At 41.4% G+C, this 13718-nt stretch overlaps 1 protein-coding gene across 1 annotated transcript in view; it reads left to right on the top strand.

The window, feature by feature from the left end:
• Nucleotides 1–12345, top strand: part of TMEM244 (transmembrane protein 244) — a 21937-nt gene extending 9592 nt beyond the window's left edge. Inside the window, exons 2-6 of the mRNA XM_081187830.1 lie at nt 2814–2899; nt 3279–3352; nt 10014–10139; nt 11123–11167; nt 12142–12345. Coding sequence (XP_081043956.1) covers nt 2814–2899; nt 3279–3352; nt 10014–10139; nt 11123–11167; nt 12142–12236 — 426 coding nt within the window. The 3' untranslated portion in view covers nt 12237–12345. The remainder of the gene's footprint in view (nt 1–2813; nt 2900–3278; nt 3353–10013; nt 10140–11122; nt 11168–12141) is intronic.
• Nucleotides 12346–13718: the final 1373 nt, after the last annotated feature.

The following is a 13718-nucleotide window of genomic DNA, read 5'->3' as shown; positions in this document are numbered from 1 at the left end:
TCCAAATTTAGAAGGTTAGTTTTGTTAAGCTAAATCAGCAGTGTCTTGTAACACCTTTAAACAAATTTATTGTAGCATAAGCTTTCACAGATAAGTGATATTTCATCAGTTGACGGGGGGGGGGGGACGTACCATTCTTTCCAAAGAAAACAACAGTGGGTCAAAATACCTTGGCAAAACAATATTTACACATTTAAGTACTTCTGATCTAAATATGATAAAAAAGTATTTGCTTTTAGATAAAAAAGAGTTCAATTACAGCTGATTATTGTTTACTTCCAGTTATGGCCTCAGGGAGGGGCCATAGCTCAGAGAATATGATACTTGATATGCAGATGGTCCCGTGTTCAGTCCCTGCTATTTCCCATTTGAAAATAAGCTCCTGTATCAGATCAGGAGGTTTTCAGAATTACATTGCCAGTCAGCATAAGACAGGACCAGGTGAGATCAATCAATGGCCTCAACACAAGGCAGCTTTGTGTGTGTGTGTGTGTGTGTGTGTGTGTACACACACATATATACACATACATGTTCATTGTAAATGGTGATAGTAAATGTATGTTATGATTTGCAAAAGAAATCAAAAACAGGACAGTCGTGCCTCCTCTGTGAACTGATATGAAAGACCCACAATAGAGAGAAAATGGAAAAAATGAAAATACTAGCTACATGCAGTTTCTTAATAGCAAAGTGTGCAAGATGTGGTGGGGTTTTTTTTAGCTGAGCATGTCGAAAAGCAGTTTGGACTTTTAATGAGCTGCTAAGGATTGTCTGGTTGGACTTCAGCAGCTTAGAGTTGGCTCACAGATGGCTTTTGCCCCAGTTCACTTTAATCCAATAATGCTATTCTGCTCCGTCTCACACTGCACACCCAGTAGTGCTTTGTGAGTGAAAAATTGAGGCTTCTTCCAGCTGATATTGGTATGAGAAATGTAACTGCATCACTGCTCTTTTGCTCATCATGTGTACATGGCTCTCAAGATAAAAATTGCTGAGACTAAGGTAACAAAAATCAAGCTGGCATTGAACTCAAGGTCATTGCGTAGAATTTGCTATATGCGACATATGGCAGGTATTTGGACGAACCATTGCCTTTACTCCAATAAGCTGTCTTGTATATTTTTGTCGTTCTTTGACTCTTGAAAAAAACAAACATTAAAAAAATTAGTGATGCAGGTGGGAAATAATTTAAAGCACTGATAACAACTGCTGGGGCATAAAGAGGGTTTTTTTTAAAAAAATTGTAAAGTTTGAAAGTGTTTTCTAACATTGTCTGGAGCTCCTGAAACATAATTAATTGCTGCTTTGTACAGAAACCGTTATAAATGCCACCAGTCCTCATGATCTGGTGTAGTTCTAAATGTTTCAATAGAATAGCTTCAAACAGTGCTCTCTCTTTCTCTCTCTCTCTCTCGGTTTAGGGGTACTCTCATTTTCCTACTCATATTGAAATACTGCCCCTCAATGAGGTCAAACTTAGATTTGCAAAATGTTTAGGGGTATGTGTTCCCCCCCCCCAGAAGAAAAGCACTGGCTTCAAACCAAATTGCGACTAACAAATCATTGAAGCATGCTGGATTATTTTATTATTATTTCTAAACAGAACAAAGTTTTTGAAATGCACCAGATATGGCAGCAGGGATGGGAGGCAGGTAGAATACCAAGACATATAGCAGGCATAGGCAAACTCGGCGCTCCAGATGTTTTTTGCCTACAACTCCCATGATCCCTAGCTAACAGGACCAGTGGTCAGGGATGATAGGAATTGTAGTCACAAAACATCTGGAGGGCTGAGTTTGCCTGTGCCTGACATATAGGCTTACTAGTCACTCTGTGATTAAGTGATGTCTTGGATCAGGACCAGAGCATTTGGCCACCAGCTAAAATAAGGTTACCAGATTTTTTTTTCAATGAATCCGGGGACACTTTTCAACTTCCTACTAAATAGATGTGTTTTGTCAGGGGACTGATTTGTAAATCTGGGGACTGTCCCTGGGAACCGGGGACAACTGGTAACCTTAAGCTAAAATAGCCTTTTGGCATCCGGTTATAGAGAGTTCATTCTTTAAATCTTTCACATACGTTTTATTATCATTTACAGGATTCTCTCCAAGTAACTGTAACGTTTCTAGTGTGCTGACAACTAGAGTTTTATTTGGTCTGCTGCGTGAAGTTTGCAAACATGAGATGAGGTGGATGGAGAACAAATTGTTGTTGTGGGATTTGGGCCTTGGCTCAAGACTCTGTTCAGCCATGAACACAAGAATGAGTCATTGGGTCCTACAAAGTGGTAGCTTAACAAGCTGTCCACAGGGTTTCCCATCAGCTTATGTTGCCCTAGCAAACAGGGATGAAAATCCAGCACATGTTTTTGCTTCATCAGAAATCCAGGCAAGCAGGAGAAGGTAATATTCAAATGTTCAAAATGGACAAGCTTATCAAGAGTTTATTGTAGTAAATTGACATTTAGTAAACTGACATCTGTAATCGCACAATTTCTCACAGCCTCAATACCCTTACGGAAAATGGCACTAATGGGGATTTACCTCATAGTGTTGCTTGCAAGATCATAGAATCTAGGGAATGATCTGAGAGCTAAGCAGGTTTAGGTCTGGTCAGTGCTTGGATATGAGGTTGCTTAGAAATTCTATGCAGATGGCCTTGAGCTGCATTATAGGAAAAAAAGAGGGACATAAATGTACTAAAGTAATAATAATAATAAATAATAATAGTTTAGGGTAAGGTGTCTTACTGCTGAGTTATTGTTTTCTGGATAATTTGAAAGTGAGCTTCATGTCATTTTTCCTTTACAGATTGTTTTGCTCAATCTCCTACTATGTGTGATCATATTCTACTCTGTGTATTATGTGGTCCTATGCTTTTGTTTCACAGCGTTCAGGTAGGAATACTTTGGCAATAATCATGAATGAATGAATGAATGACTATGTGACTACAGATGTAGTGCAATGCTGACAACATTTTGCTCAAACATGGCCTCAGATACTTTGGGTGGAATTCTTTAGCATAATAAAAGATACTGTAGTATGGTAGCTAAATGTGTCCATATAAGCATACAGAGTGGATTCTTGAATTCACTGTAAAATACATAATGGCTTTTAAAACATCTTCTGTGAAAAGTAGAACAATTAGCTAAAATTGCTTTAGCAAGACATTAAAATAATTTAGGAAATCATCACATATGCACAACGATTTGCCTGATTTAGTATCATAAGCTTCTTGTACTGGGATAAACTTTAAAATTGTCCAACTCTTCACAGGCTGCAGATGTTGGATGGACTGGCACCATTTGACTTCAAGACCAGCCCATCATGGATTCACTCATATTATTTAGGTAAATGTTCTTCCTTGAAGTCCTTATTCTTAAGATGGTCTTATTCTTAGATGGTTTCTCTATTGAAATACTTCAAACACTTGAATTTTTAAAATGAAGTTTAAGTATTATACAGATCGTATCATCTTATAGCAGGGTTAGCAGGATTGGGGAAACCATTTCAGCCTGACTGAGGGCCAAATTCCCTTCAAGTAATCCTTCTGTCGGCCATAGGCAAAAGTGAGGAAAGAAACAAAGTGAATTTTACCTCTGTACAGTAGAGTAGTTTGTACACACAGCCCTCTATCCTTCACACACTCAAGGAAGAGACATTATGAGAGCTCAAGGGCACATTTCAGCCTGGCAAAAACACTCAAGGAAGGTGTAAAGCAGGGCTCGTGAGAGGTTTGGCTTGGGATTGTGTAGTCTGGGGGAAATGGTGAGGGCCACGCAGTAAGACCATCAGGCCTGCATTTGACTCCTGAACCCGAGGTTTCCCCATATCTGCTTCATGGTTTCATAATTTTATATTGTATGGCATTACTAATTTCAAGTCAATGGTATTTATTTATTTATTCAGTTTATATCCCACCCTCCTGAAGGAGCCCTGGGTGGCAGACGCAGCAACAATAAAACATCAAAACAACAACTAAAAACAGTTGAAATCATTAAAAAAAAATTAGTGAAGACTAAAGTACATAGCAGTTTGACAGTGGAACCAGTTACTGAGGTGGAGAATGGAGAGATCTTCAAGCAGAGGCTGCAAAGCCACATGTTGGGGATTCCTTAGCTGCAGATTTCTTGATGACCTACAATGCCTTCTCCAGCAATGTGATTCCAGAGGTCTGTATGTATGACTTTTCAGTTGGGGGCATTCACATTTGAGACCCTACTTGAGATGCCCACCCAGAGCTAGCCCTGATAATATTGTTAACACATCTCACAATTACTCAGCATTCCTAGTTCATATGGAAATATTCCTGTCATGCAAAACAAAAGAACATATCCCAAAGCAAGGGGTTCAGGCCCACAAAAAGATGAATAAAGGAAATAGGGTTCTGAACATTGTGGGTCTGGAGGTTCCCATTTCTGAAGGCATACACCCAAGATTTCATTCATACACACCAGGGATGGGGAACCAGCAGTCCTCCAGATGTTTCTGGACTCCCAAGTCCTGTCAGCCCTAACCAGTATGGCCGAATGCCAGGCATGATGGGAGTTGAAGTGCAGCAACATATGGAAGGCCACAAGTTCCTCACACCTGAATTTGTTAAGCATGAAATGTTAAGCGTGAATGTGAAAAGCAGGTATATGAAATCACATGTATCATTCAGATATACTAATCAAATAGCTAGGATTGGTTGTGGATTCCTGTTGCTGTATAAGCTGTGAATCGTCTTGGCTGTGATTCTTTATAAAGCTGTTATGGCTCCCCTTCTGGGCTAAAAGAGAGCAATTTACATTAAATACATACATTTTAGTTATTTTATGGTCTTTTTTCCTTAAACGAAAGCTAAATCGCTATGAATGAAACCTTTTAAAATGTAAATTGTTTTGAGAAACATCTCAAACACTTACGGAAACAGAAAATGTGAGGAGATATGCTACTGATTTGCTTTTAGATTAAAATAACATTCAGGGAGGTGATTTGGTTACTTGGGGTGGGGGCTGGCAGCAAAGCCATGTGTAATTGTAATAAGTGACTTGTTGCATACAAATCTCATCTCAGTCTTATTGATATGATGTTCTAGCATACACTGGGTCCTCCCTGCCCCCGGCAAGCAGTGACAGAGATTTAAATATGAATTTGCATGATGGCTTTGGGCAAGCATCTTTTTCTGAGGCCCTCCTGCCTCCAAACACTTGTTTTTATAGGCTTGGGTAAAAGGAACTGAAAATAGCCCTGGAGGAAAGTTGGAAACCAGGAGTCCAAGGCCAGGAGATCACAAGCTGGCAGCTGGATAATAGAATCAGCACTTTGTCAATCTGATTCTGAAGCTTTTACAATCCCTGCATGTCAGGAGGTGCCAATGGCCCTCCTGGCTGGCAGAGTTACTCTGGAGCGTAAGAGCACCACAGCTTGTAGTGTCTAGGGAAGACGGCAACATCTGTAGGCTACCATACCCCCCCCCCCAACATTTCTCTGATGAAAATAGGGATGCCCCATTCCATAATGATAATTTTAATATTTATATCCCACACATCTTATTGGGTTGCCCCAGCCACTCTGGCCAGCTTCCCACATATATAAACACAAAAGAAAACATTAAGCATTTTTTAAAAACTTCCCTATACAGGATTGCCTTCAGATAGCTCATAGGTTGGATAACTCCCTACTCTCCAACATTTCTCCAATGAAAATAGGGACATGCTAAGGAAAAGTGGGATCAAATCAGAAACCGGGATGGCTTCTCTAAATTAGGGACATCCCTGGGAAATAAGGACACTTGGAGGGTCTGGGCTACGTGTGGCAACCTTTCTCAGTCTAAAGGTCACATTGCCTTTTGGGCAGTCCTCTGGTTAGGCCAGAAAAAAACTGCACATTTTAAGTTTGTACAGTGGGCTAGTTTCTAAACACACTCTCACACCCCTCTCTATCCAGGCAGGCAAGAATAATTGTAACAAGGACACATTCCAGCCAGGCAAAAAAACCCAAAGAGGATATGAAGCACAAGTCGTGAGAGGTTTAGCCTAGAAAGAGAGTGTGTAGCTGGCCTGGAGAGTGTCCCAAGAGCCAGGTAGAAAGACTTCACCACCCTGCTAAAGCCCTTGTAACTCACCAAACAGGGCTGCAACACAGAGAGCTGTAGATTTCTGGCTCTTTTAGACCTTACAGATCGACAGCTATTGAGCAGTCCCAAGACCACTCTTCTTATGGGTCTCACCTCAAAATGTGGGGGGAGTGGTTTTTGTGGTCCATTCTAAATTAGGTTTTCTACCTCCCAACCAAAAGTCATGGTCCTGTACCTTTTAAATATTCTGAGGCATATTGGAACCAGTTAGATTGTTTTTTTCCTGTACTAGGAGGCTTTGGAATTCAGAGCACCCTCCCTCTTTCTCCTCTCTCTGAGGTGGTTATCCTCAGATGGAGTCACTGCGCCCTACTTGGTCCCTCAGGGCCTCATTTCAAATGGGTGTTCCACTGAGGGAAATGTGTCTAGACGGAAAAGATGCCAAGGGATTGGAGCAGGACCCCATTATGAAGATGATGAAGCCAGCAGTTAATGGGGGAGTAACTGAGCTTGCATCTACATATGTTGTGCTTTAGTACTCGAGTCATCTGTCTTGGCAGATCACAGAACAGAGATAAATGTTAAAGTAGTTGTAGCCCTCTTAATTGGCGTGTCAGCTCCCCAATTAGTGCTTCATGGCAAAATTAACCAGTGCAGCATCAACAGTGGCCCTAAGGTCTTTTGTCAGCTTCTACCCACATCTGTGTTAATACAGAACTCACAAATGTGCAGCTTCATTCTCTTCATTTACCTCTGTGTGCTAGTTGCTCACATACTGCACTAATATGACCATTCCATCACTCTTGACCTCTGCTTACCCACTTGTATTCTCTAGGTTATTATAGCATTCTAGTCTATAGATCCTCTCTCCAGTCCACAGGTATTTTACAATACTGCGCCCATGCCACACTTTCCCAATAACCAACAGCACCGCTTTCTAGATTTGTGCCAAGTTTTAAAGCAACTTCACTAAGTTGTTGTGGATTCCTGAATAAAGCAGCTAATCATTTTAGGATTGCAAATCTAGTCATAATGCAAATAGGGTTGACCACGTGCAACTCAGGAAAATGGTGATGATTATAGACAAATTCCACTTCGATATAAACTTGTTTTTGAAGAGCAGGTTGTTGTTTTTTACCTTTCATAGTTGTGTAGCCAAAACCAGATAATATAATTTTATCTATGTCTCAGAGCAGAAGCATATAATAGAAAGTGCTTTTAAAAAAAACCTTTTATGATTTTAAGCCATTCAAGATTTTTATGAGTATATCCTAATTTTTTTAAAAAAGTAAAAAAAGTTTAAGGTTTTTGAGGAAATGGTTTGATTTAAATGGGTTTATTTTTACCTCAAGGTCGAGATAAGACATTGTGTGTCCCTTGTAACACCTGGTGTAAACATGTGCCTTCATTGAACTCAGAGTCCTGGTCCCCACCATCACCACATGGCAGCCAATGAAATTGAGCTAAGGAGTGAGGGACTTTGTGCATGATGGCAGTCAGGGCTTTGTTTACTAGCAGCAGTCATGAATTCTTCATACTGCCTAGTCTGTCCTTGATTCAACATATATTACACAAAGGGGAGCTGCTACGCTGCAGAAAGTAGCGAATGGCATGGTGGGGCTGCACTGCTTATCTGACCTCTATCCAGTTGAGTTGTTACAGCATGCCACGGCAGAGAGAAGAGGAAGGGCGAGAGGACAGTGAGGTGAATGAACTGGATTGTTTCCACTGGAGCACTGGATTGGATTTGTGCCATGCCAGCCTCCCTGTCTCCATCTTAGCATGTAGCAGCGACTCAGCTGGAGGGAGTTTGAGTGGGGCCATCTGGTATTGCCTGCAAATGTTACTGGCTTGGAAGCTAGAGCTTTTCCCATTCACAGAAGCAGAACCACAAGTCCACTTTTGAGACTTTGACACTTCCTACTTATTGTCTTACATTTATATCCCTCCTTTGTTTCCTCATGGAACCCTAGAAGCTCCCTATCCACATGCTGACCAGACCCTGACGTGCTTTAGCTTCAGCAAATTGGTGGCCTTACCTGCCTTAATCCTAGAATTGTAGCATTGGAAGAGACCCCAAGGGTCCCAACTCCCTGCAATGCAGGAATCACAGCTAAAGAATCCCTGACATACAGCCATTCAACCTCTGCTTATAAAGCTCCGATGACAGACAGCCCACCACTTTTTGAGGTAGTCTGTTCCATTGTAGAAGAGCTCTTACTTCTGACCATGCGTTGTCTCATCCTTCATGCAAATCATGTGAGCCAGCTTCAGTAAAATTAGTTGGATGGGATTGTGGGATGGCAGGTTTCCTTGCTTCTCCTCCTTCCCCCAAATCCTAGAGACTAAAGGAGGAGGAGGAAAGAGAGGTGAAATGACTGGATTGTGAAACTAAGCACTGAGCCCTCGATTCCTTCCCTTCTCCTAGTCTCTAGGGTTTCCTGAATGCTGGTGCGGGTAAAGGAAGCCAGTTAAGTCCAGGGTTATCTCCGGGAGAGCAGTAGATTAATTACAGTAATGACCAGAGCAGCTGCTGAAGGTCTGAGTAATAAATTAGAGGGACACTTCTGAATTAATATCAGGAAAGTATTATTGCTTACCTTTTCATAGATCTTATTGCAGTTATGGCAGAGAGTAAGAGAATGGATATAAAAAGACTATGGATCTTATTTAATCACTCAAAAACCTCTTTGTCTTTGTTAAAGTCAGTGGATGTTTACTATTAATTTTGGCTGATGAAGGATCAGCTCCTTGAAGGATAAGGTGGATTGTCTTTCGGTCTTGATAGAGAACCAACTGCTCAAGGCAACATTTAACTGTGTAAATTTTTAAGTTCATTTCCTTCATGAGGTTACTGCTGGTCTAAGCAACAATAAGTACCCATAAACTACTTTAATTTAGTGCATAATGGGATCTTGTTCATGGCAGGCAGGAGACTACAGTAAATACTTTTGTGGGGGAAATTACAGCGGCAATTATGAAAACCTGCCACATTCAGAACAATAAGTACTTTAAAAACGTATTAATGGTGTTTAAAATGTCACAATGAAATCTGTCTGCAAAAATTTGTTCATATGCAAACTGTCAGCCATCCTAAGTTATTGAGAAGTCATGTGGTGTGTAGTGTATCTTTCTGCTCCCCTTTGAGGGGTACAGCATCCATAGTCAATTCTAGATGTCCTGCTGCCTCAGGATTGTTTTGTTTTGTACCATACCTCCTTCCTTGAAAAGCATCATCTTCCAAACTTTTGGATTGAAAGTAAAGGTGACCTCCTGGTAGTATTTACTTTGCTATTATCTTAGATGGTGGGGCTGAAAAGGCAGTCTTGCAGACATGTGGCATGGTGTGTAAGGTGTTAAGAGGATCACCAGAGGAAATCCAAAATCCCTTTAAAAATGTTGCTATGGATTTCCACTTCCAGATCGATACAGGCAGCACATGGGAATTATTTCATTGTGCTAGCATGTGGCTAGAATTCAGACTCCCCAAATCAAAGCATACACGTAAATTAAAGCAGGACTAGTGCAAGACTTTTTTTCTACCTGAGGCAAAGGACAAGATGGCGTCTCCCCCTAGACCATGTACAAAAGTCAAGACAGGTAGCCAGATGTTACTTCGATACTGGCTCTGGAACAGCATCTTCCACCAAACCTAAGGACAGCAGCCTGGCTTAGGGGGCCACAGGGTAAATGCAGCTCCATTTCCCTGCCTTCTGCTGTCTACTGCCTGGAACGTCTGCTTACTTCTCCCTAATGATAGAGCTGGCCCTGAATGAAAGAGATACGTGTCTCCCATAGCAACTCTGTATGCCTCCTTAATTGCAAAGAATGCTTAGCAAACTGAGCCTGGAGCTGAGGATAAATACAACTGCCAAGCAGTGGATAATTTAGCAGCAGCCATAGGATACAACTTCCCATCCACTACTGTAACTCATTTTCTGTTTGTTTAGTTCTTCTAGTGTCACTGGAAATAACCTATCTCGTCTCTGGACTGCTCTTTGTCTTGGTTGTAGAAGAATGGGTTTGGGATTATGCAGTGACTGTTACAGTTATTCACATCACCATAACTGCGGCTGGTACGTATGCTGTTTAGTTAATAAATCCACAGAAAAAGAAGTATTGTTGATTTAAAACAACAACTACCCCAGTTTTTTTAAAGCGATGCTTTTGGCTTTACAAGGACTACTTGGATTATTAGCTTGTCCTTGCTTCTGTGTCTTGAGCTCTTGAGCTCTTGCCGAAGTTTCACTTGGTCAGCCATTAGGTTCTCCCTGCTTAGCCTTCTTCGCAGGATTGTTCTGGGGGTGCTCATTGCAAGCAACCCTGAGCCTGGCGCTATCTGCAGAGGGAAAATTCTGTTTTCAGATGTAGTTTGAATTCAAGACAGTGCTGCAAATTGACTTCCAACAGGCTCACACTGACAGCATTGATAAGCGGATCAACTCTGATGATGTGACCCCTCTGTTGCATTTGGAAATTCCTGATGGGAACTTCCTAGTGTGAACAAGCCAATTCCTGCTGATTTTGCACTGCTGGGCAGTGAGCCACACTTGTAAATGAACTACCAGGAGCCCATTTTAACCTCCTGATTGTTCCTTTGTACCTTTACCTGCTGCACAGCTGATGTTACATATGTCTAGTGGGGTGTGGCAGTGTTCAAAACTCCCATTGTTCTAGGTGCATTTTGCGACGGAATTTCACTATCACGAGCAGTTTCTGAGCTCTGGGTGCAGTATTGCGCCTAAGATTTCAGATTAAAACTTCAGAGTGGAAGGAAAGGAGGACCCTTTTCAGCTTCCCCATGTGAAAAATGAACATAATATTTTAGCTGCAGTTCATTCATTTTCAGCTTTGTATTCTTGTTATGAAAAAGCGCACCTAGACATTCCGTTGTAGTGCGCATAACCTAGGCTTAAGGTGCCATTTAGCTCCTGGCTTTCATATCTCAGTTTCTAGCACTGGGGTGTGAGTGACTGAGGTTTTACGGTGTTGTTTGATATAATATTGTAATTTTTGTCATGTTGACATTAATCCTAAAATGTAACTTTTCGTTTTGCAGTTATGTCTGAATTCCCGCTGACATTGCACTGGTGGGCAGCTTTAGGTATGAGTTAAATGGTTATGATTTAATTATCCAAAATAGCACAGCTATAACTGTGGGTTAAACAACAGAACCAAGGACTTGCTGATGAGAAGGTCGGCGGTTTGAATCCCTGCGACGGGGTGAGCTCCCGTTGCTCGGTCCCTGCTCCTGCCAACCTAGCAGCTAGAAAGCACCTCAAAGTGCAAGTAGAGAAATAGGTACCGCTCTGGCGGGAAGGTAAACGGCGTTTCCGTGTGCTGCTCTGGTTTGCCAGAAGCGGCTTAGTCATGCTGGCCACATGACACGGAAGCTGTACGCCGGCTCAATCGGCCAGTAAAGTGAGATGAGTGCCGCAACCCCAGAGTCGGCCACGACTGGACCTAATGGTCAGGGGTCCCTTTACCTTTTACCTTTATAAAGCATAGGAAATAAAAAAGATTCTGTCAGATCAGGCCAAAAGCCCATCTAGCTCAGCACTCTGTCCTCACAGTGACTAACCAGATGCTTATGGGAACCCCTGAAGCAAAACCTGAGCATTCTCCCCACCTGTGAGAGCCAGCAGCCAGTATTCAGAGACATACTGCCTCTAGGAGTGGAGGCAGAACATTGTTAATGTGGCTGGTAGCCACGGACAGCCTTATTCTTCATGAATTTGTCCAATCTTCTTTGAAAGCCTTCTAAGCCGGTGGTCATCACTGTGTGAAAAAGTACTTCCTTCCAACATTCAGCTTCTTTGGATTGCCCTAAGTTCTAGTATTGAGAAAGAGGGAGAAAACATTTTCCCTGGTCACTTTATCCACACTGCATAATTCTGTACCCCTCTATCATATCCCCCTCCTTACTTGTCTGCTCTGTAAACAAAAACCCCCTGAAACACAGCCCAACCAAATATATGCCTCTCAAAACATCGCTGTTTTCCATTGCAAAACAGGTATTTTAAAATTCTTGCTAGCCGCTCCTAATACTAATCTAACATATTCTTGTATTATTTACAGGTTCAGGCCTAATTTTGATGGTTTGTGTTGGACAAAGTTTGGCTTACTACCTGTTCAAAGACAACTTTATTTATCCAGTTCTAGATAATTTCTGAAATGCATTTTTTCAGTGCCTATGTTGCTTTTTGAAAATGCACATGGATGTGTGGGCCAACGCTAGCATGCAGTTTTAAGTAGATCAGAATTCTATACACTGTCATAACCCAGGTGTTTGCTTGTTTTGTATAGGAATAACTATTTTAGTCAATAAAACTGCTCTTATCACCAGAAAGCTCTTTCCGATGTTTAGTCAGATTCTCCTTTGTTGTAACTTGAATCCATTGGTTCGGGTTCTGCCCTCCAGAAGAGAAGAAGCTTGATGATTCATCTTCCATGTGACAGCCCTTTGGATTTTTGAAGGTGGTTATCATATCTCCTCTCTGTCTCCTTTTATTCAGGCCAAATGTACCCAACTCTCTCAACCATTCCTCATAAGGCTTGGTTACCAGACCCTTCATTATCTTGGTCACCCTCATCTGCACATGTTCCAGATTGTCAATACAGTGTCCTTCTTAAATTGTGGTGCCCAGAATAGGACAGTATATTACTTACCTTGAGCTAGACACTATACTTCTGTTGATGCAGCCTAGAATAGCACTAGCTTTTTGTTGTTGCTGTATCACACTGTGGACTCACATTCAGCTTGTGGTCTATTAAGACCCCTATATGCTTTTTGCATGTACTACTGGCAAGCCATCTTATATTCCTGCCTAAGTGCAGAACCTTACATTTGTCCCTATTGAAATTAATTTTGTTTGGGCCCAGTTCTCCAATCTGTTAAGGTAATCTTGAATCCCAACTCTATCTTCTGTGGCATTCCTTCATCCAAGTCATTTATAAAGACATTGAACAACAACAGACCTGGGACAGAACCATGTGGTACCCCACTTGTCACTTTTTTCCTGGGTGATGAGGAACCATTAGTGAGCATTCTTTGGGTTTGGTCAGTCAACCAGCTACAAATCCACCTAATAGTTACCACGTCCAGCCCACATTTTACCAACTTCTCTGCAAGAATATCACGGGACTTGGTCAAAACTCTTACAGAGATCAAGATGCACTTAAGTCCACTGCATTCCCCTGATCTACCAACCTTGTAACTCTATCCAAAAAAAGAAATGAGATTCATCTGGCATGACTTGTTTTTGAGAAACCCATTCTGGGTCTTTGTGCCCCAAGGCCCTTCCTACCCAGAATCTCATAGCCTTGTTGGATTGCCTTGCTGAAATTTAATATTTGTCAGAAATTTCAGAAATTTGGTTCAATTAAGGTAAAATTTCTATGCTAAATTTTCTACTGGGATAAAAAATTGATTTTATTTTATTATGAATATAACGATCAAGAAAGCCACTTGTCTTAGCCACAGAGCTGCTTCCATTGCAATATAATAATGTTTGTGTGTTTAATGCACAAGAAAATGTGGAAGTGAACCCAAGTCCAAAATTACAGCTATTCTTAATGCAAATAGAAAGTTATAGGACAGCATTAAGTCTTACCCATATATCACTGAAAGTATAAGAGGATGGTGTGGAGTTCAC

This window comes from Podarcis bocagei, assembly GCF_964188305.1.
Source record: "Podarcis bocagei genome assembly, chromosome: 3".
Classification (NCBI taxonomy): Eukaryota; Metazoa; Chordata; class Lepidosauria; order Squamata; family Lacertidae; genus Podarcis; species Podarcis bocagei.
The sequence above is the reverse complement of the archived record's forward strand: the minus strand, read 5'-3'. Positions and strand labels throughout refer to the sequence as shown.